Source organism: Ambystoma mexicanum, chromosome 2q (assembly GCF_040938575.1).
Source record: "Ambystoma mexicanum isolate Mex_15411 chromosome 2q, UKY_AmexF1_1, whole genome shotgun sequence".
Taxonomy (NCBI): Eukaryota; Metazoa; Chordata; class Amphibia; order Caudata; family Ambystomatidae; genus Ambystoma; species Ambystoma mexicanum.
This window is the reverse complement of record NC_090924.1, coordinates 596966144-596990476: the sequence shown is the minus strand read 5'-3', so window position 1 is coordinate 596990476 and position 24333 is coordinate 596966144. Positions and strand designations below refer to the sequence as shown.

Below are 24333 nucleotides of genomic sequence, written 5' to 3'. Positions count from 1 at the left end.
CCTACATATTGGTCCCTTAGCGGGAATTAGGCTTAGCTGGCCAGCTTGAGCCCATTGATCCTCTCGTAGGAATCGATGGATCAGGGCCTAATATATGCTACATTTCTGTGAGGCGTACCTGCCACTGCAACGGGCCCAGGCGTGGGTATTGGCCCATGTCCGCTCTGTTGGCTGCACCCAGGGTTCCTGGAAATAAAGGCGATGCCTCACGGCCCTGTTAATAATACCAATTGTGTTGGCACACTTAATGCTCTTGTGAATTAGAGATCCACATTGGCTGCCTTTAGGTATGTGTTCAAACCAGGGGTGTTGCTAGGTCTGGAAAAGATCAGGGGCTAAGCTAATGTCAGGACTGTCGGGACTCGGGGCTATCTAGCCTTTTGGCTTTAGCCCCTGAGCTTCTATCCGGGGCTACAACCAAAAGACCCGGGGCTATAGCCCCCTCAGCGCCCCCTAGCAACGCCTCTGGTTCTAGGCATGGTTCTGGTCCAGTTTGCCACTTGCGTTTCCCTGCTCTTTTTGAGCCCCAGGTCTGCCGTCCCTAAACATCCTGAGAGCGGTGTTTTTGAGGGAACCTAATGGCAGCGAAGGCTTTGCCAGGGAGGATTGTGGACCAGAATGATTGCAAAATATAATTTCTTCATCGTGTTGACTGATGCCCAGAGAGCAAAACATGTCTGCAGTCTCAGGTTAAATCTTCTATACATAGGTGTTCAGATAGTAGGCTCTCGGAAGGATAGCTCAGGGGCAATGTGCTCACCTCGGAAGCACGGCGACACAGAGCACCACAGGTTCGATCACCGATACGCGCTTAGAAACCTCTGGGTATTAAGCGAGTTATAAATAACCTATCACATCATATCATACACACAACTCTGAAGTTGGCAGTGCAGACACACCACTGCATTGTTGGTTTGACATTTTGTGCATGTCGCATCATGCGCCTTGTAACCCTGTATCCACAGCGGCACAGATGTGTTTTGATTATGCTCTGGCGGTTCCATATCTGGATGCCAAACTCCACACTGGTCCAGCTTTTCTCTGGCAGGAAGGCACCACCCTACAGTGTGCTCGCGTGAAGCTAGCGTTCCGTCGGATGGATTTCAAGTCCTTTTGCCTTGCAGCTCTAGGTTCACCCTCACACGTTCAAGATCTGAAAACCTGTACAAGTAAACACTGAGACAGTGCTGTAGGGTAGTTGGTTTACTCTATTCCCATTGGCGTGGGTTTGAGCCGTCCTCCATCTTAAGCTCTGGGGGGTTTCCCTGGAGGCCTCCTCCATGACCTTCAATGCTAGATGCTTTCTTCAATTCTCTTTAGTGGTTTACGTGAAATGGACCTTTTGACAGAAGTGCCAGACAGTGAGAAAACAGGCGGTGGAGGCAATCCCTAATCAGGGTGAATTTACATAGAATAAGGAATATTTGCATAGTGGTGAGCCGGGTATGTCGGGTAGGGCATGGGGAGGGACACATAGCAACAGTGGTGTAAACAAACACCCTGTACAGGTTCCATGTCTTGAAATAGCTGCAAAAATGTCTGTGGATACAAAATGTTGTGGTTTTGCCGCCACAATCATGTAAAGGATGCCCGCTCCCCTTAAATGGTATAATGGGGTACACCTTTACCGGGTCAAACCACAGCTTTTTTGCGGTGATTTCTTTTACCGGCGACATTTGTGCCGCAATTTTATTACCTGATACCCCTGTACATGTAGAGCTGGTCCACTTGTTTCCATGGATACCTGTTTATAGTTGATTAGTGCAGGGTTGGCTAGGCAGAGAGCTAGAGGTGCGTGTGTGTGAGTTGGCCCATCACTGGCTTGCACGTGGAGCTTGATTCTGGTCTTGAGAAGTTCCACTGAACTCCTTTGATGTTAGGGGGGAGCATCCCAATGAAGATAGTGCCAGTGGGAAGGAACTTATGTGGAAAGCAACATTGGGGATAGGGACAGACAGACCCCTAAGGGTTTGAGAATGGTGATCCAAGGCAGGGGAGCCTAGGGAGCAGGATGTGGCCAGGAGTGAGGGCTACACTGCAGATGGATTTAAAGACGAGGAGCAGAAACTTGAAGAGGAAGGGATTCAGCAGGGTCAGCCACCCGGCATTGGGAAGGTATGCTGAGGTGGGAAACATATAGGTTGGTTGCAGAGGGTGTATATTGATAACTTAAATATTATGTTGTAGGGAGCAACAGAGTAGAGGGTTCACTGAGGACCTTGGTAGACATGAGCATATAGGCAAAGTGGTGGGTGAGGTCGGGTGGTATCCCAGGTCTTGGGGAGGTTGATGCGGGCCACACTGGCAGTGATGAAGTGATGGAGTCTGTGAGCATTAGCTGATGGAGTGAGTCATCAGGATCAAAAGAGATGGGGGTTACGCGGTGGGGGGCTAAATTGGAGGCCGGGAAAAAGAGGACTTCTGTCCTACAGGGGTTTGGCATCAGGCAACATAGTGTCGTCCAGCAGTGAATGGCAAATAGGCACCCGCTGATGCGCTCAGGATTGTGGGGGTGAATGAGGAAAAACAGAACAAGATCTGGCTGTCATCAGTTAAAGGATGGAAAGAGGTGGGTTTGCCAAGGGAGGATATATGTAGAGTGAGCAGGAGTGGGCTCAGGATGGATCTTTGTAGGTAGCCCAGTGGGAGGGAGGTTGGGGAAGGATGTTGAGGTACCGGAATGCGGCTAAAGGAATGGTCTGTCAAATTAGAAGCCACCAATTTAAGGGCTGTGTCAAAGCCAAATGAGGAAAGGGTTTGGAGAGTGTCAACGGGCACAGAGAGATGGAGTAGAATGAGGACAGAGAAGAAGAGAGCGACGAGCAGTAGAATAAAACTTAAATACATGATTGAGAGCAGTTTCACTAGAGTGCCTGGTTCAGAATTGGAAATGGAGGTGGTCAGAACTTGAGGTAGTTGATGCACATGAAGATAACTTACTTGAGGGTTCAAGAGTGGTAAGGCTTAAGACATAGAGGTTGTGAACTTGTGAGACCGACAGAGAAGGAGAAAGGATTGTTGAAGAAGCCACCTTGCAAAAGGATGGGAATCTGCTGTTTGATAGGGAGGAGTGGAAGAAAGAGGGGAGGTGAAAGTAGGTTATAGGCACATGCTCTTTGATAGTTTTGGTTGCAAATTCAGGAATAGAGGTGAAGGATGTGTTAGGCTAGTGAAGGATGGAAAGGAGCTTCATAGGAAAGTAGCAGAAAAGACTCATGAAGGAAGGGCAGAGTCGGAGGGTTACAGAGAGAAGGATGTATAAGATAAGAGTGGACATAGTGTAAAAGTAGGAGGCAGTCATATTCAGATAGGGAGGCAGCAGAGTTTAGTGGGGTGAGCCTGACCAGGAGAGGAGTCGACTGTTTTCAAGAGTGAGAGTGGGGAAAGGACACAACATCAATGTAGTAGGAAGGTTTTTTGGTAGAGTCGCGAGATGTGGTGAGGCCAAGGGGAGCTTCCCTGTAAGCAGTGAGGCGATTTGGACCACTGTTTACATATCTCATTAATTAACCATCTGTCTAAAATATGTGTTTTTATTGTCCATTTGTTGAACTTGCTCGATGAAATATTTGGAAATGATCATGTTGTTAAATGATCGACCCTGAAGAAGTTACTGATGGTGCACGACCGAAACTTTGAACCGTTCTGCACACCTTTTAACTCCAAAACAAACAAAAGGTGCACCTAAAATATTTTGGTGGGTTACATTCTAATGCATTTTATATTTGTGTTTCTTTTGGTTTGAACGTGCCATAAATGTGCAGGTCATTTTGCCATCAGCACAATGGAATTGGTATCATCCTTGACATCTTATATTATTACTTGTGTCCTACTTCCCCTTGGCACTGAGATTCAACTGTGTCACTCAACTTGTAGTGGAACAACACATATTTTATATAGCATATAAGAGCATTTTCAAAGCAGACAAACTAGAAATGTAGCTGACCATGCATATGTGGCTGCAGGGAGTAAAATCAATACAACATTTTCTATAGGGCTTTATGCCAGACCTGTACCACTTCTAAGTGCTGTAAAAATAGGTCTTCTTTTTACCCTGTTTAATTGCACCCAGTGTATCAGCTTTATAAGGCTGCTGAACCTGTGCCCTGCAGACGGGACCAAGTGTGTTGGCTGCATGTCTGTGTCTCCCCACTGTTAGCCTTACTTGCTCTGTCATGCTCAATTCATAAGTACTGAGGCTCCATTGAGTCTCCTTGCACGAGATGTGCAGCCTACCTACATTGCATCTAGATGAGTGACTAGATGAGTGGGCTTACTTGAAGTTAATAGCTGAGATTTAACTGTGACTTGTGTGTCTGACACAGTTTTAAATGCTATGTTGATTTATTCTGCGCACCACTACCACCCAAGGACAGTCTCCAGGCGCTCATGTGGTTCTGCAAGAGAAGAGGGGACGGCATATGAGTGAGGATAGGATGATAGGATAGGTTCAGAACCAGGAGGAACTGGCGTCTGTGTGCGTTGGCTTGCATCTGGGAGTTGGTTCAAATCGATTCGAGAGGCCCGCTTGTTGTAACCGTATGGGTGGGGGAATCAGTGCCACGGATGTGTGCTAATGTTTGTGTTGGGCGTGTAGGTCGTATAAGGTTAGTGTGGCATTGTAGTCGTGCGCACTGTTTATTTGTATCCATACTAGGGTCCAGAGTCAGGATGATTGTTAGGTGTTTTATTGTAATTGTGTTGGTGTTCATATGTGCAGTGCCGGTGGATTGATGGACTATGTGCAAGGGTGTGTTTCTCTAAGGCCAGAGTCTCAGAGAGTTTGCTGAGTGCAACACTTAGATTAGTTCTCTCTGTGTCTATGTGTAGTGTGGCTAGCTGCTAGTTGTGTATAGTGGTGTTGGTTGAATCCCATGTCATCCATCATTCGCACCATTTGAGCAAGGTAATAATCAAATCTGTTTCACAAATCAGTGTTCAGCCTCTGGGCCACAGGTTCAAACCCCAATGTGGCCCACACACTTGTTTACTTTCTTTAGATCAAAAGAATTTGTTGCATCTGTTTAGGGATTGAAGCCACCTGTTATTTGAAGTCCCTAATGTTTGAAGTCCATAATGTTAGACTGTGGCAGCAAAACATTTGCAAAATAGAAAGTAATGTTTTTTTAAAAAAAAGCTTCAGTGCACTTCCTTAATAGAAAGATACTTTAGGCTTATTGGTGAATGCTATACAATTAGACACCCACTCTCTGAGTGGTGGAGGCAGGTTTGGGTATCAGAGTAGGTGAAGGCCCATCATGGTTACCGGTGAATACCGCTTCACTGCTTTGCAGGCCTCTGGAGCCTGTGTGACTAGTGGGCAAGCCCCTTAGTCCAGCCAATCACAACACCACTCGGGGGCTTGTCCAGGGAATTGCCTGGGGTGGCACGTGCTACCCATGGAATCTGATTGGGTGCCCCAGGTGCCACCATTGGTGCCCTCATTGGACCACCCTCTTCCTTTGCCTTCTTGTGAGGCAAGAAACGTTGGTGTCATCTTCGACTCCATCCTCTCCTTTTACCTGCACATCACTGATCTGGCCAAGAAGGCCCACTACCAGCTGCACCTCCTCAGAGGTATTCTTCCTTTTCTCACTTTCCCTGGGAAGCTCACTGTCTCTAGAGCCCTGGTTCTCTATAGGCTGGGCTACTGCAACAGCCTCTTTCTCAATCTGCCTTTCTCTACTCTTCGCCCTCTGCAACTAATCCAGAACAGGACTGCAAGACTTATCCTTGGCCTCAAGCCCATGGACCGTATCGCTCCAGCCCTTAAATCTCTCCACTGGCTCACTTCAAGACCCTCTGCATTGTCCACAAAGCTTTCTGGGGCCATGGCCCGCTGTACCTCCAACTCTCTCTTCCAAAATTCCTTCCTTCACAAGCCCTTCGCTCAGCTACCTCCAACACTCTGAGGGTCAAATGCTTCTCCACGCAGAGAGGGGTGGTAGATCTCTCTCCTTTGCAGGTGCCTCCCTCAGGAATGACCTCTCTGTCCCTCTCAAACTTTAGCCGGACCACCTGAAGTTCCGGAAGCAGCTCAAAACCTTCCTTTTCTTCTCTCTTTCTCTCCCTCCCTCCCCTGCTGACCTACCTGTCTATGGCACCAACTGGTTGCTTGACTACCCTCAGAGTCTGCCTCAGGGCCTTCAGCACACTTAGGGGCTGTAACTGTAACCTGTACAGTGTCCTGCCTGCGTGCACTTACCCAGAGCCGAGCTGCCCTGGCTGCACTTACTCAGAGCATTGTGGTCCTGATTGCACCTCCCCCGTCCCTCTTCCTGGCACTTCCCCTGTCCCTTCCTCCTGCACTTTGCGTCCTCGCCCTTGCACGATCTGAACAACACAAGGCAAAATAAGATTATTTGTCTTGTCCTCCCTCTGTCTTCCCTTCCTTGTCTTGTCACGGCTAGAAACACATGTGAACAGGCACGTTATAAATGACATATATCATATCATACCCCATTATCCTAAACTATGATCATTATGTGTGCGCGCTTGTACTTAATGCCATCCCTGCATAAATCAGTGCCCCACTTGGGCCACCACACTCAAAAGAGTCTCGACACGCCACTGACGCCTCTATACATAATATGGCAAAGCAAAAAGCCTTATGCCACGGCACTGCCAAGAGTGCCTCCTAAATCTATCCCTAGAATAAAACCTGTTTTGTCCCCGGATTCTGGCAGTGACACAGAGGGATCTGGAGAGCCAATGAAACTCCCCCGTTTATAGAGTTATGCATTCTGCGTAATAATCCCAGATGGCCCAGGTTTGCAATTGAATCCCTGTTAATCCAGTTTCGCCCCTCCTGCTCTAATAGGCGTCCGTGTCATCGTGTGTGCCTGCGCACTGGATATAAAGGAATTTGAAAATCCGCATACCTATCCCTGACTGCCGTCACAATGACTCTGACAAAAATGTACGCCCCCAAAGAGATGAAACCGTGTTTTCTGCAGTGGCTGCTCTCTCTCACCAAAGTGACCGCTCTCTCTCTCCGCTTTAGGCCTGAATGCACAGGTCAAAGGGAAATGCTAAAGCGATTGCGCTCTAGTGTCTGACTGCATCTGGATAAATGCGAACCCATTTGCCATTAGTCATATTTTTGAAAGGAAAATGCTTTCTCATTCATCATCAGCCTTATTGTTGGCATTCTGCCAGCATATCTGAGTGGGGAAGCGCGTGCCCAGCGTTCTTCTTTCATCTTGAAAAAGACTAGAATGCGCCATCTCAACATAAGGCAGCCATTTTTGTAGAACGATGACACAAATGTGGAACTCTGAGTCCAAATCCTATCGCGATTTGGCCGGGCTCTTGAGCCCTTGAGTTCTTTAGTAGCCTTAGCACTTTCACTGGAGTCTGTCTCTGCGGACGGAGGCGCGATGTTGGTGGTGAACGTTTTCCCTCCCTTTTGTACGTATTTTGTTTAGTTTTTGTTTTCAATGCGTGTAATGTTTTTTCTCATTTAATTTCTTCTTTTTCTTTCAAAAAATGTTGTTTTCTTGTATATAGGATCCATATTTTTACATGGCCTTTGTATACTCTAATTTCTCACCCTTAATAGTTGATAGTTAAACTATAATTGTACTTTACAAAATTCAGTAAAGCTCATATATGCCTTGTATATTTCTGTCTAAAATAAAACATTTAACATTTTTTTTTTTATTTCTGACGCTATATTGTTGCTGTAAAGGGAGGATTTTCAGCACTTCACAAAATAATGTGGAATGCAGCTACTGTGTTTACACTTAAACTCAGACATCAATGCTTCTTGGCTGCATGGGCTATCCCCGCCAAAGTCTGCATGCTTTCCCGAATTCACAGCAGACACTCTAGACCGAAGGTCTGAAACGTTTGGCTCTCCAGATGTTTTGGTCTACAACTCTCATCATCCTTATCCAGGATAGTCAATGTGGAGGGCTTGTGGGAGTTCAGGATTAACACCACCGTTACCCACTCATAATCTTGCGGTAAATCTTCCAGAGTGAGTGGTGGTAACAGTGTAGAGGTTGTGGCTAGATCTGGAAAAGATCTGGGGCTACGCTAATGTCAGGCCTGTTGGGTTGTGGGGCCAGCTTGCCTTTGGGTTGTAGCCCCTGAGCTTCTATCCGGGACTACAACCAAAAGACCCGGGGCTAAAGCCTCCCTCAACCCCCCCCCCCAGAAACGCATCTGGGTTGGGCTATATTTCCATGGCAAATACCATGAAACCTGTAACGAGGCCCTTTGCTACCTTTATTCATTAAATGGAAGAAAAGGCTTTGACATGTTCGAGGCACTGTTCAAAGATACTTTTATGAGCCGGAAACTTAACTTATAACCCAAACGCCTTAAAGATTCGAGAGGGTTGTTAAACTCAGAATGCCCTGAAAATATAGGTGATTGTCCCTTTACCAGAACAAACTTGCCAAGGCCTACTTGTGCACATTGCCTATTGGTTACACTAGATTGTCCAGGATAACCTATGAGTAAAGGAGTTTTGGGAGTGATCACTCCATGATTTGTCAGTCCCACAGATTTAGAAGGCTGTCTAGATCACAGTGTGGTGTAAGGATCCTGTAATCCAAGTACAAATAAAATTAAGGAGGTGGCCTACACTGTTTCCTGAGGCCACAATATATGCGATCGCCTTCCTCTTCTCTTTATAAATGCACATAATCATGTCACCAAGTAACAATTAAATTCATCCTGATCAATGCAGCAACTCTGATTAAAAAAATGAATGCCCTGAAGTTCAGCTGTGAAATAACCACTGCAGCTGTGTTAGTGGCAAATAACTCAAACATCTGAAAATGATCATTTTCAGCAATGATCTGTAAGAAAAACATTGTGTTAACATCTTGCAATCTATTTCTATAAAATGGAAAACTAGAGGAACTATTAAACATTGAAAATGGGCATTACCCTTCTGTATTTTGGGTGCTAAGGATAGCCTTGTGGGGGTGGCTCATCTTTAGAGTGGCAGACATAAGCAAGGGATAATGGGGTGCTCTAGACATGTATTCCAAACACCTTTCTCAATTGAACCCTTAAAGGAATTCGGAATGCCAGAATGAAGAACATGTTGACCTGCCCTGTCAATCTTCTGCATGATCCTGGGGGTTAACTGTGTACTAGCTGTACCCTGAATATCATTCGCTGAAGTAGGTAGCTCTCTATATCTTTATCCCTCTTGCTCGCTCTCTCTTTCTTTCTGTCTCTGCGGGCTAACGTCCTTTAGCAAATGCACAGCCGACAAGAGCCGCCACAGCCCTTTGCTGACAGCATTGTGAGAAAAGAAACCATATCTTTAAGCAGGGCAACGGGTAGTGGGTGTGCTTTTTATGGTTTCGAGTGGTTAGAGAAGTAGCAACAGAGACATCCCATGGTGACGATGATTGCCTGATGTTTGGCGACAAACATTGTCCTCAAGTGTGTCCCCCAAGATTTTTGCCATCACAGTGAGCGTCCATTGTCCAATCAGCGGGAGGTGCAAAGATACATATAGGATCTACAGGGAGCACTGGGGTTCTGACAGACCTTGTAAGGGACAGAGGACCGGAGGACCAGACTGCCGGGCCTACAGTTTAATTTGTTATTTTCGATTTATTTTAATTATTACTGTTTGTGCATTTTGTAACAAATATAGAAGCTCATTTCACTACTTAACGACATATACAGTGTATAAATACAATACATACTGTGGTAACTATACAAACAATGGTAAACTACACAAATGCTGGAAATCTTATATAACTCTCAATAAGTGGTACACCACAACATTTATGACATTCTCAATTGTTTATAATCATCTTGTGTACGCCCGCATGCTCATGCTGGGCATATCCACATACATGGACTCATGCAATCACTCATTGCTTAGCATGCATGGATGATAAGTTTTCCACTTAGTTGGCATGACCACTTAAAGCCTCAAGACCAATGCAATCCTTTTCCAAAGCCATCCTGAACAGCCAATGCCCGGTGCTTTTAACGGTACATTGGCTGTTCAGGATTGCGCTTGAAGAGGATTTCATTGGTGTGGGTACTTAAGACTGTTTAGTTGTTGTTTAGTGGAGGGAAATTCTTCTTTCTCCTATTCTTTTAGATAGGCATTGCACCACCGTTGCACTAATACTGCAACCATCCCCTCGAGTACTACTGTTTATTGAGATTTTTCTAAAAAAACAGAGAGCACTTTAGATTCAAAAAGCGATGATTTCATAGGGCAAAGAAGTGATATTGAATGATCTTTTCGCGACTTTAATGACATGATCTTATAAACATAGAGCTGGGCACCCACCGGTGGTGCGGTGCGTACTGTTTGCAACGCGGATATGCATCTGTCCCAGGCAAGACCCGGGGCCCGGATTCACAAAGGGGATCTGATTACTTTGTGGGGAAGCAGTGTAAGCTGCGCGCACTCCATGAAGACGTAGCACTGAAGCGCAGTACCTGACTGGAGGTATGGAGTCCTGGTAACATCAGCAAGCCCCCTGACCCGGCACCCCACATTTTAGAGGGCAGCACTTCCCGACTGCAAATTCAAGCACTCCCATCCAAATGAGTGCAGCACTGCAAGAGCGCGTATAACAGGAGCTGGCATAATATAGGGGGAGGGGAAAGACCGCGGTCTGTACCGGAACCCACCAGGGGCAGGAGAAGATAGGGCGTGCGGTTGAACTAATTACTTTGTGAAAGATGTGCTTGTCTGGGGGCAAGTCAACCTCCAGCACCCCTTCTACCCCCGTTTGCGAAAGCAATGTTCAAACCTATGCCTCAGCAGTATTCGTTATTAAAGCGTTTTTGTTAAAATAGGGCTTGCCCAAGTTGAACATGTAAGTTATAAACAGCTTTGCAATGTTGACCCCGAGTTGGCCTATCCCATTATTTCTAAGTTGAACCAGAAGCTTGGAGAGTGTCTTTCTTTCTAATTCCACTCAATTGAACAGTCAAATTCAACATCAAGCTCCTTCCTTGCCTCTTTCGTTTTCCCGCTCTTCCCTTTTCCCCTTATTTTGGTATTTTCCCATGCATCTTGCTTTGGACAAGAACATCCACCAAGATGAAACACATCTTGACGGCCCTTACATGCAGGGAATTGGGCGTTAGAGGTCCTTCTGACCTCAATTCACCGAGTCTCAGGTGACGCTGTCATATCGGTTGCTGTTTCTGCAATTGCCTTGTGTTCCTGCATGCGGAATGCTGTTCTTAGAAAGGGGCCTCACTTCACTGGAAAGGTGAATGCAAAACAGTTAACCTCTCAAACCTGTCATGAAAGACAAACACTTGTGCAACCTTTGTTGATTTCCTGGCTGCTCACCTTCTAACAGAGTCTCTCTTTTTTTTGTTTTCTCCAGCTGTTTCCAATCGTAGGAGTCAAGACGAGCAGAGAAGGAGCAGGATGAAAAGATGGCCACCCTGCTGTTACCACAGGGCCCTGAGAGCTTCCACCGGTTCACTCATGAATCCCTGGCTGCTATTGAGAAGCGCATCGCTGAGGAGCAAGCCAGAAGTGCCAAGCAGGAGTATCGAGAAGAAGTGGTGGAAGAGGAGAAACCTCGCCCATCGCCTGACCTCGAAGCTGGCAAGCAGCTGCCACACATCTACGGGGACTTTCCTAAACAGCTCATTGGAGAACCCTTGGAGGACCTTGACCCATTCTACAGCAATCAGAAGGTGAAGCCTGCCAGGGGTAGCATTTCACTGCGTGGGGATCATGCTTACTGGGGTGAAAGATCAGATATTGGCTAGGGCAGGCCATCACTTGGGAGGAGCTCAGCTTCTAACTTTCCTTGATTAGGAGGCTACCAGGTTAGTCATGTGATGAATATATTCCGCCCTCGGTTACTTCTTATCTTTCTTGGAGGCCGGATTATTCGATACCGATGGCTGTGAATGATGAAGTGGTCTTCATTTCATCACTTGTTGCATTTTAGGGCATCCACTGCTTAGCTGGGTCTCAAAACATTTTGAAGATAAACTAGAAAAAGTTAACGCTAAAATGATCAGATCAACTTAAATGTTAAAGTCTGACCGATACTTCCACGGCTTTATCCTCTTATTTCATTGCCCATCACATGTCAATCTTCCTGAATATTTTAAGGTCTAGATATCTTCCTACATTGCTGAGCTAAATCAATTTGGATTTTTTGCATTTAAAGGCAGGAAAAAAATTGATTTAGAAAAAAAAGGTTCCAATATATTGAAAGTCGGCAAGATTAACCACAATTTGGCTACACCCTATATCAGGTTTTTATGTCTTAAGTGCTGTGTATGTTTTGTGTTCTTAACTGTGCACTCCATTACCTTTAAGGTTCCGTGACATCTAAGTTTCAATAGGCATTTTATATGACTTCTGTAGGGTTTGCTATGGTGATTTGATGTCTCCATAGACAGAGTTCAACATGTAACGTTGGGGTGGACACTCATTAACGAGAATTGACTTAAATCACACCATGTCCCCACATTGACGCCCCATTTTAGCAGGTTAACCCAGTGATTCAATCGACCACAATATGGACCAGTGCCCTCACACTTAGCAATTGCATAAACACTAAGGGCCTCATTACACGGAATGCGGTAAGGGTTTACCGGTACCGGTAAGGTCACCAGTACCGGTAAACCCTTACCACCTTACTACAAGGTCCCTTTCCGGGACCCGACCTTAACGGCTGGTTTACACCAGCCGTTAAAGTAGGGACCCGCAAAGGGACCTTGGGGCTAATTACGGTACCGCAGTTTGCGGTACCGTAATTAGCTCCTTCCCCATTGAGCCCTATGGGGACAAAAATGGGAATGGGGAAGTGCCTTGGTGAATGGGGAATTACCGCCCCCGCTCACCTTGGAGTAGGGCGGTAATTCCGCCATCCACCAAGGCGGACACAGTAAAATACCGGCGGCAACCATGGCACTGATAGCGCCATGGTTACCGCATACCGTGTAATGAGGCCCTAAGACTTCTTGATGCACTGTGCTCACCGGTCACCGCTGCTTCTGAAAGCCCTCGACCAGAATGGCAAAGCATGATTCGGCCATTTTGTTTTTTCTGTGCTAAGGCAGGTTGAACTGTAGACGTTGTTCAGTTGAAAACCCAATTGTTTCTCAGTGTTCTGCAACATGCGAGTAGAATTTCTAAACTAACTATGACAGAAAATTAGCCAGACCCAGTCATGGCCAACTGATGAGTAGTAGATTTATAAGGAATGTGAGAAAATGATTTGCATCCCATGTATTCAAGCATTAGTGTGGCTAAGTGACTTGCACAAGGCATACACTGCCACTTTTCAGGGATTGACATGCTTAATTATTGCCTGGTAGAATATTCCTGTGGAAAAGGATGGGACTGATGTAGACTTTGCTCATGGTGAAATCAGGAGACCCTGAATGTGCTGCTGCAAGCTGTGCCTATATGTACGCATACACACGGATGGGCCAATCTTTAAACTTCGAATCTGATTTTGGCTGTTGTAATGAATATTTTAGACATAAGTGGCACCCCTTCTTATGCTAACCCTACATAATTTATGGAAAATGAAGCTATTGTGTACACTTTTGAAACACTTACGTTTGGTCCGTTTTGGTGTAAGTTAGGTGGCTGTTTATTACAGTGTTTGTTCTGGTGTTTTCTTCATAGCGCCAACATGTTGCCTTCTGGCACCTTCATAGCACTGTGTCTGCCAGTTGTTGGAAGCAGAGGGGAGAGTCTGAGTGTTTTTTACCGGAAACTCCCATGAAGGTGGTGGCAGAGATCGAGAGTTTGCACAGGAGGAGGGTTTTTTTCAAGCGTTGGGGTACAGTGCCTCATGATAAGGGTGATATGTTCACCAATTGACTCTCCAGCTAGGCTTTCATTCCTGGAAGCAGGAGGATGTGGACTATGGACTGACTACTTAAAGGCAGCCCTGTTTAGGTTCTTGAGATCATGGTGGTTTGCGCCTTGATGGGAATGAGTCAATCCAAGGGCCCGGTGATGTCTTCAATGGGAGCCTACCTTCTAAAGGTACTACCAGTTATTGCCTTCCCAGACCTTCTACGTAGCACAACAAATCCTAAATGTTATCCTCTGTCAGTGTTGCGATTTCAGAGTGAGCAAAGCCTACTGATTCTTTGCAATTTATGGATTTCCATTTTGCCTTATCTTGGATGAATGGCTTAGTGTTCATATGAAATGGACGGAGCTAATGCTCCAGTGATTGAATCTCAGCGGTTGGTTTGGAGGACTGGCCGTCCTGTCCTAGGCATTGCCCGCTGCCGACTTTTCTGTGCAGCCACAGGGTTGATCTGAGGATTTCAGGAGAGATCTGTCTTGAACAAGACTTCACTGATGTTTATGTTCTCTTACACGAAAGTGGCTATGGCACAGCTTGGGGGCCATTTGAATGGTATCGTACGCCTGATCTAGTTCAACACCATGACTTATGTTCTGCATCTTCGCAGCCACAGAAAACGATCGGCTCTACAGAGGTCGTTGGGCTCCAAAGTTTATTGGATGCGACTATGGTCCGCCAGTCCGTTTTCCAGTGCGTGATCCAAGTATTGATATTTTATGTTGATGATTCTTATAGAGAACATGCAGGACAAAGTTGGGCCCTTATTGTACATTAGTACCCTGGATCGCCACAATTGCTAGCCAGGGTCAAGGGCTAGTGACTAAAGACCATGGCTTTAGGCCCTCTCGTAACTTCATGTGGACATGAATGTGTCTAGGGTTCTTAGGCAGTGCATTTGATAAGATAAGTACCAACACTAAGAAGAAGCAAACTCCCATTATAATTTTCCTCACTAGGGGCATTTTAAGCACTGTACTTCCGGCAATTGGTTTTGGCACCAGGCAATATATTTAGGCAGGTGGTCCCAGAGGGATCATAAACACGTGCGTCAATAGCCATGGTGATGCTACTTTGTGGGTGTTGCCCAGCTTTTGCACTGCTTCTCCCTGGGGCCTAAGTAACACCCACCTGAGATTATATACCAAGGCAGATGAATCTGGACACTGTGTGTTCACAATATGCATAACCCGGCCTTCACTGTGCACTCATACTTTACAGTGAAATGATGAATATGTTAATTCCATCTCTTCCCAACAGTACATCTGACCTGCACCTTAACATCTCTGTGAGAGTTAGCCCATGTGTGTTTCAATGCTTTTGTGACTTCGTGATGTGTATATTTAACGCTCATCGCAGATTCAGGGGCGCGTGTCGAACTCCTGTCCCCAAAAGGCCAATCACGCCAGGTTTTCAGGATATCCACCAATTCCCATTGAGATATATTGTATGCAAATGTCCTTTTCTGGGTATCTTGAAAACCTGGGCTGAATGTGGATCCTGAGGATTGAAGTTCAATACCCCTAAAAGTGAAACAGCGTCATTGCAGCAGGCTTGATCCAACACTGTCCACCAACCGGTATCACACGTGCTGTGGAGGCGGAAGGGGTGACTATAAAGATTCCTACCATTCCTTTACATTGTATTCTTGCACTTCGAAACAGGTCCGAGATTAGTTCCAGTTGCGGTAGCACGGTTTATGCAGTAGACATGTTCAGTGAGAGCAGTAAAACCGATACCACCAAGGATGCCACACAGTTCACCCGGTCATTAACAGTGGTGACAGTTACAGAGCTGCGTCACACCTGATACGCCAGCTGGCAAGTACCAAAGAGGCATCAAGACACAGTTGTGACATTTCAACCCCAAATTCAACTTCAATGATTAAAATATCCAACCCACTACAGACAATCATCATTGGTGAGACAAGTGAAAATGTATCAAGCCAATGATTCCCCTGTCCCCTGCTGTGTCCTCATTTGGAATTGGACCAGATCAGATGTTTGCACGGCCAACCTGGTGCCTTTTGTTGATCCTTGCTGGTGGCGCCATAATCGGCTGCCTTGGACTGCCTAACTGCAGCACCGCCCCTCTCAATCAGGTGCAGTGCTCCTTAAGTGATGACATGCACAGAGGCACAACCATAAAACCATGACCAGGTTTGGAGGTCCAAGCACTGCTGTTAAAGTCTTTTTTGTTGGTGAATAGTGGAGGCCGTATGGCAAATAGGAGCTAATATTGGATCCTACTTCGGTCATGTTGAGAAATTGGTGTGTTTTTAATGGTCAGAGCTCTGCTGCGACTAGTCAAGCTCTTCATGTTGCACTTTGGGGCGTGCTTTGCATTACTATTTGGTGTTGTGACGAGTCCCGCCTGGAGGCAAATTACCTATACGGAAGTGGTCTGTGTTTTTAAATAAACGACACTTCTAAATGTGCAGTTTCTGATCTCAGTTCTGCACTAGCAGCAATAGAATTGCTTGGCCAACCATTGAAGCTGTCAGCAGTGCCTTTGTGGCGTCGGCTAAGGAGCAGCTCAGAGTTTCCGTTCGGCTTCTCCTATTCCCAAACTTTAAAGCAATAGATGTTCCAACCAACTATGGCAACAGTAAAGTGAGCACGTACCTTCTGAGAGCCTCATGCCCTCCGTCACACCCCCACTCACCAGCCTCTACCCTGCAGCATCCTCGCTGACTGTGCTGCCTGGCATTCTGCTCCTGCCAGCCTCCACCTTACCCTGTGGCGCCTTTTACTTTTGCATGGTGGGCACCTTAGAATGGAATCTTTGATAATGTCAAGCGCATTGGGTATACAGCGCAAGGCATATGGGCACTTTGCTCGGGTTGTGATAGCTTTATAGCCTATCATAATGGGCTATATAGGTCGTTAAGGGTGCCAGGGACAGTGCCCGGTCAAAGGTTTGAATACAAAAGGTTCGAATGCAATAGTGTCGAGTCAATAGGACCGAAAACAAAAGGTTCAAATTTTGTTTTATTATATATTTTTGTTGGGTTTCCGTATAGGTAAAAAAAGTGTTTTTTACCACAAAAACAGGGGTTGGGGGGGACCCCCCCCAAAAAAAATCAAAAACAAAAAAAACATCATTTGAACATTTTGTTTTTGGTCCTTTTGATTCGACCCTATTGTATTTCAAACCTTTTGATTCAAACCTTTGACCTATAACCGCCAGGGACCATGCTAAAGAACCTTGCTGCATCGTGGCCCTTCAACACGGTCGCCTCGTTGGCTCTAATGATTTATTAGCAACCACAGAAAGTGTTGTGTCTCAGCCCAGAGCCCCTCTGCCCATCATTTCATCCTCTCTTCTTTTTTTAAAGCTGATCTTGAAGGAGGGGTCCGTCTTTTATCATGGTTGATCACACCTTGACTGTGCACCAGTCAGCATTTAGCCAATTTCAGGGCCCTTTAGAAAGGGAACTCTTTGTTGGGCAAGTTCATGAGATCACCACCCGGAGACCCTTTTAGTGAAGTGTACTACATGACTGTATTCAGTCACTCGCTCACTCAAAGTGGCTGCGAATGGCACCACCACCAGGAACAGTGTCCATGGGGACACAATATTGCTCCCAGTTGCAATGAAGGGCAGTGGGTATGTTCCGAAATGGCAAAATGATGGGGCTATAAACCAATCCCTGTATAGGGTAAAGCGCTATAAAATACAAAATACAAATCCCTATATTAACACATAATTTAAGGGTCGGCAGAGAAGGATAGAAAGAGGTGTTAAAATAATGCAACTTTCACTATGAAGATGGGGCAGCCTGCGTCAAACTAATTCTAAAGGATCTGTCAGAATGTCCATCAAAATCAAACTCCACCGTCCTCTGCCACAACCTAGTTCCTTCTCCAGGAGAATGACTCTCTCCTCATGGTATTTGGGTGGTATTCCCAAAAATGTTCTTTGGCAAAAGGATGCTAGGGAGAATGGCTCACTTCCCCTGGCTTGTGGATCCAACAAACCTTTGCACCAGTCAACTTTCAGAACCGGGAGAATGACTCCTTTTTCCTGGTCTTGGTTCACATACTCCAATATAGTTCACACCAAAGTCAGAGGGAATGACTCCCTTCCCCTGGTGTCTCTTGATCTTTTCAGTTTCTTGAACTTTCAAGACCAGGAGAGTGACTCTGTGAGTGTGCCCATGCTGTGACTGCAGTGGTGCAAGATAGAGCGTCCCACGATGGGACGGAGAGAAGGCTCAAGAATTGTGCTGCTGAGGTGGAGGAGTTCGGGGGATGGCAGCAATCGGGGGCTGATATCTTCAGCAAGAGCGACTATGTGAAGGCCTGGTGAGCTGACCTTGCGTTGGGGCCGGCAGCCCCCGTTGCACCGCGACCACCATTATTCTGTCTGATTCACCATCTCAGTAAAAAGGACACCTTGACTCCTGCGGCTCCCATGCCTCTCCTGGATCATAGGGCTGGCACTCTCTTTGCTGCAGGGCTCGGGAGCCTATTCTGGATCCTAGACTGAGTGAGTGCTACTCATGAATGGTGAACGGTAGCAGCATGTGCTTTGATATTTCATAGACTTCCTGCAGGCTTCATACAGCGCTGTTACTAGTACATTACATGCCTGCAGCTGTGCTAGTGGACTGCCGCCTGCTCACATAAAGTGGTGAGCTGTGTACCTGGACAAACCCTTGTCCTTTGGCACTTGAGCTGTACCACCTAAATTACCCTCTGCCAGCGGTGCCCACTGGGGCTTTCCTTTAAGGAGAGGTCTGCGCAGCTGATCTCCAGTCATCCTGTTCTTGGACTGCGTGAGCTGCTGACACACTACTCATCATTGACCTGCATATCTTTTGACCGGTTTCCCTGTGAGACAGTTGGGGGTACCCATACCTTCCTGTATCTCTTTGCTGGACACTGTTGTTCACTCTGCTGCACCCTGTCTATTGTGCTGTCTTTTCCTAGCCCCCTGTGCGCGGTGGTGGGAGCCTTCATGGAAGGAGGGGTGGCTGCTGCAGATTAGTTCACTGGAGAGACGGAGATGATGAAGGGAGCCGGGAGAAAACAGATCCCCATCAATATGTTCTCTAAGGCCACCCCAAAGGCATCTGAGGTGGCGGGTGGCACCACGGATGGAAATATAGATCAGGGAGAGCCCTTGGAAATGCAACTCATGATGTCCTGCATGCAGGAGAGTATCTCAGCCATCCTCATTAAGCTAGATGACATGAACTGAATAATCGGCTCGGTCAAGTCTCGCATGGAGAAAATGGACCAACGATTAACTGGGGTGGAGACAAGAGTGAGCACCATGGAAGATGATGTCTCTATGCTGAAAGCTGATGCCACCTCATTGACAAAGCAACTCTGGCCAGCGAGCACAGGGAAAAAGCTATATCTCACAATATGCACTGTAGATTAGGGTAGATTCCTGAGGCAATGCTAGCATATAACAGAAACAGGCTACATACCAAGCTGATCTGAGTTGAAACAGGTATTCAGAGGAACAGCAGATGCGAGAGCTGTCTGTAAGTAAAGAGACAGAGAGAAAGCAAAGGCAAGCAAATATACTGAGCAGCACGGATTGATCAGAATGAAGTGTGTACTGGAATATGATAAGGATTATCAAGGGATTAGGGAAAAATCAGTACCAGATTACTCTTAACTTTCATACAGCAGCGTCATGAGTTAGGCGTGCCGAAGAGACTGTTGTACTCAGTGAAAGGGTGAAACTGGAGACCATATACTGAGGCAGGTAAGACTCCAATGGACTAGATGAAGGCAATAGAAGTATTTCCCTTATCTGATCTGAACGGAGAGGGTCACATTGTAAACAGATATCGAGTGGTGGCACAACATTGCACCAAGATGTACTACAGGCGGAAAGCAGCGTAGAAAGAAATAGCCAGGTACCAGACAGGTAGAGAAACAAAGTATAAAGCAGAGACTGGGAAATCAGGACACACAAGGCAAAGTACTCAGACAAAATAGGTCGCTGCCAACACAGCGGATACGAGGGGTTCAGGAAACGTACTGAAGATCAGGCACTAGAACAATGGACTGAAGTCTGGTAATATCACAGGCAAGGAAAAAACTGGAAAATCTCAAGAAGCTGGGATTGCAGAGAGAGAGAAAACCTCGGTAGAAACCAGTCAAGTCTGTGAAGCAGAAAAGCTTACAGAAAACAAGGTTCTTGCAGAAAGTTAGAAAGGCAGAAGAGTTATCAGAACAGAAATGGGTGGCCTTCATAACACAACTGGACATGTGCTAACACAGCAGCAAAGGCAGGCATATTTTCAGAAGTCACAATCTGGAAAATCAAGGAACGGTTCAAAAACAGGCAGACTGCAAAAGCAGACTGGAAAGGGTGCTGCAAAGCAGCAACAGCAAACAGGATTCAAAAGCCAAAATCAGCCTATTCAGGAAAGCTTCAATAACTGTTTACAGGAGCACAGAAAAAACTCTCAGCGGAAGCAGTTGACTGAACAACTGCTTATGTTCTAAGTGAGTTTATAAAGGCCCTACTAACCAACAACCCAACCGGGTGGAGCTGATTGCAGCCTCGGGCAGCTGTTTTCAATTAAGCCCAGCCCGTGCTTCAGTAGCCTGCATCAGTGGATTGTAATTCAAGTCTCTTTAGCTCTCAGCAGCCTCACCTGCAGTGGCTTGAAACAGATGAGCAACCAGGGCCTCTCCAGCTCATTGTAGCTTGCTGCAAACAAACATACTCAGTATGCCTCCTTCAGCCCTTTGCCTCTTGGACAGCATACATGTACCAGATCCATTCCGGGTTTTGGGTATAACCCAAAACCCGGAATGGATCATGAAATTGGATTAGTTCAAAACTGCAATGGTAAAACAAGTAAATTAATGCAGAGGCAGTTTGTAGATTTTTAACTACACAATTATGCCACAGACAGAGGGCCCGATTCTCAACAAGGTGTTAATTACCAAAAACATTGTGTAAAGGTGTTCCGCCATTTTTGGTAATTAACACCTATCCTCATGATGTCAGATTTTAGCAAGGGAGCAAAGAAAGCGCCACTTCATAAACCTGTGTGACGGGTTGCTAGGATTGCCTGGAAATCAACTTGATGACCAGCAATTTCGGAAACCGTTACTTTGCATGCTCATTCTGGTGTCACTCCTCCACATTAGCAACAGTGAAAAATTGTTGTCCAAATACGGCACTTCCTTTGGTGGCGGTTGGCTCACTGAAGTTTCGCTGTTGTGGAGGAGTGACACCAGTGGGCACCGTACTCCCGTTTGAAATAAACACACCTTGATAATGTCGGCACGTTCCAACTTTGGTTGGTACATGATGGCTAAAGAGTGAAGGATATTTTATATAGTCGTAATCCACTAAACAATTCTTGGCCATTAGCTGCCATTGAATTGAATGCAACCTTACAAAGTGCATGAAAATGTTTACTTCCAGAAATAAGGCTCCATGTTTAAAAGGAGACCACATTATCACTGAGAAGTTTTCCATAGCTGAGAGAACACAATTATGGTTAATTTATAGCCGGCAACACAAGTATTTCAGAGCGTGGCTGACAGTTTGCAAAGAAAATAGATTCTCAGCAGCACTTTTGTTAAATTGCGATTGATGTATGAAATTTCACGAAAATGCTGCAGAGACTACAATCTGCCTGTTATCACAGAAAACAGGTGGATTGCAGACAGTGCACTGTCGTGCACTGCGCTGACGCCCAGGCCCACTTCAAAATAGACACAATGAAGTATGTAGTTTAGAATGCTCACTGTGCCTTGATGAGAATCGAGCCCAGAGTCTCTGAATGTGCACATGTAGCGGTGCTGGGTGGCAGGCGGGTAGGATCATGACATAATCCAGATTGTGCTGAAATGGGGTCCCGGAGGACAATTTGGATGGATCCATGAAAGACCTTGTGGAGCATACTCTCATAACTCTGCTAGATACCCCTATACTGTCACCTCAGTTTGCCGTAGAGCGTGCCCACTGGTCTCTGGCAACTAAACCCAAACCTGGTGTGCCACCACATCCTATAATAGCCCACTTGTTAAATTACCGTGACAGGGATGCTATCCTGCAGACTGCATGGGAAAAGGCTCTAGCAGGCTACATATTTACCCTGACCTTTTGGTGGTGGTGCAGCAGAAAAGGAAGATGTTTCTGGCAGTAAAAAAGAGACTTTGCGAGTAAGGCATGAAATACGTAATTCTGCACCGAACCAAGTTATGCATTGAGAGTGGTGGCAAGACATACCTTTTTACACTCCCAGAGGAGGCCATGAAATATCTAGATGAACGCTCTGCTGGGTAACGATACTCCTCAATTTGCCGTTATGCTCACTATACTGGATTTTGTCTCCCATCTTTGGGGGCTTTAGCAGATTTCGTGTTGCTTTGATGTCGCTGCTGAGCAGTGGATTCTGCTCCATGTTACTGGCCTTTCATGTTCTTTACTGTAACTCAGGAGAAACATTACTGTTTAACACCCTGTTTTTTCAAAGGTTGTACTAGACCCCTAGTTGCTACCCATGCACTGGCCTCCCCATGGAAGTTTGAAAAGTTACTGGGGTTGTGTTCCATGGGGATGCATCCTCTCAATTGGAGGGAAGATCACAGAAGGGGTGAAGGTATTAAGTTGGGGTTTCAAAATGCGCTTGGTTTAAATGCGCTGACATTATCTCTACATTGGCAGTTGTTGCAGAGCAGTTGGGATTAGACTTTTCTAACGTGGTCCACTTGTCAGGGAGTGGCTAGGGTTTGGCATGGTGGGGATGGGTGAACATCGGTGCTTAGGATATAATGTGTGAGGGTTGGGGAATCCTGTTTAAATGCAGAAGCACAAGCTCCATGTGGAGCAGCATACGATCCAGCTTTTGTTCTTCCAAGAAACCCATCTGCTAGCCGCAGGATGGACAGGGTTTTCCAAAAACTGGGGCAAACATAGATTCTACACCACGTACTCCACACAGTCTAGGCGAGTGATGATTGTGCTTCACAACTCTGTACCATTTATGCATAAGAAGGCCTACATGGACCCCCTGGGGCAGTATTTTATGGTTTATGGGATGTTGGCAGGGAGGGCGATGATCATGTTGAATGTATAGGGGGGCCCCAATGTGGATGACCCGAAGTTCTACGCGGGAATCACAGATTTACTAGCTGTGCCCGTACTGTGGGGCGGAGACCTCAATACTATTTTAGACGTCAACTTGGACATGTCTGGTCGGAGATGTAGGATGCTCACGAAAGTCGCTCAGATGGTGCGCAACAGTATGGCTGATCTGGGTATCGTGGATGTGTGGAGGGCTCTTTTCCGACCAACAGTGCATATTCTTTCTACTCCTCTGTCCATGACTCCTCCTCTTGTATTGACTTATGGCTGATCTCTGATGTACTACTTAGTGCCGTCACCAAGTGGATTTATTGCACAGAACATATTTTGATCACTCCTTTGTCCTGGTATCTCTCCATTTGGATGGTCTCCCTAAACCCAGTGCCAGCTGGAGATTCAGATCTCAGGCGTTGCTTGACATTGATTTTGAGACTAATCTTGAGGCCCATGTTAAACAATTCTTCTAAACGAATTTAGGGTCTGTGCTTTCCTGCAGTGTATTGTGGTAAGCCTTCAGAACTTATGTCTCAGGAATTGCAATGTCCACTGAGCATGGTATTCTTATACCATACGACAAGACATCAAGAACAGAAAGGACATCTTGCATCGCCTGGAACAGAGGCAGTTGACTTGCCCCCAATCTGCCACTCTAGCGCAGATTAAAGATGATTTAGACGACTTCAGGAAGCATGTTGAGAGGGAGCTATGAATAATAGATGCCCCGATGGCAGCGAAGAGTTACGCAGAAGGCGAGAGACGGGGCAGATTACTGGCTCGTGTCATTCACCAAGAGGGTGGTAGCAGTTAAATTCCACCCATGATGATTCTGGAGCCTTAGTGCATACATTGACTGAAGTAAACCGGGTATTCAGAAACCTTTTTACCTGACCTGTATTCAAACAAAGATGCTTGCTCGCCGGCCGACATAGATAGATTTTTGGGAGATCTCCTACTTTCGCTACTGTCCAATGAGGCTAGAGCTATGCTAGATCTTTCCATCTCTCTGGATGATATTGACCGGTCTATCCCTCTGGCAAGGCTCCAGGCCCGGATGGCTTGACAGCTGGATTTTGTAAACATTTTAAATTTTCCTTGGCTCCTCACCTTTACAAAATGTGGATCGAGGCACTTGTTACTCCCCCCTACTATGAGAGAAGCAGTCATCATGGTACTGCTGAAACCCAACAAACCCACTGAGCACTGGGCCTCTTACCGGCCCTTTCACTGATTCTGATGGCAAGATTTTCGCCAAAATTTTGTCCACTCGCTTGTCGCCATACATGCTCCATATAGTTCAACTGGAACAATCAGGCTTTATTCCCGGGTGCTTTACAGCGCTGAACCTGTGATGCTTTTTTAAAATTCTTGCCCATATATATCCGGTGGCTGAGGCAGTGGCAGCCGCACTTGACGTACAAAAGGCATTTGACTTGGTCTTGTGGCAATTTATGTA

At 46.1% G+C, this 24333-nt stretch overlaps 1 protein-coding gene across 6 annotated transcripts in view; it reads left to right on the top strand.

The window, feature by feature from the left end:
• The window catches only part of LOC138569611 (sodium channel protein type 5 subunit alpha-like), a 1199462-nt gene that overhangs the window by 333353 nt on the left and 841776 nt on the right, over positions 1-24333 (top strand). For all 6 annotated transcript variants that reach the window (XM_069647738.1, XM_069647737.1, XM_069647740.1 and 3 more), the window contains exon 2: positions 11337-11655. In XM_069647738.1, coding sequence (XP_069503839.1) covers positions 11389-11655 — 267 coding nt within the window. In that variant the 5' untranslated portion in view covers positions 11337-11388. The remainder of the gene's footprint in view (positions 1-11336; positions 11656-24333) is intronic.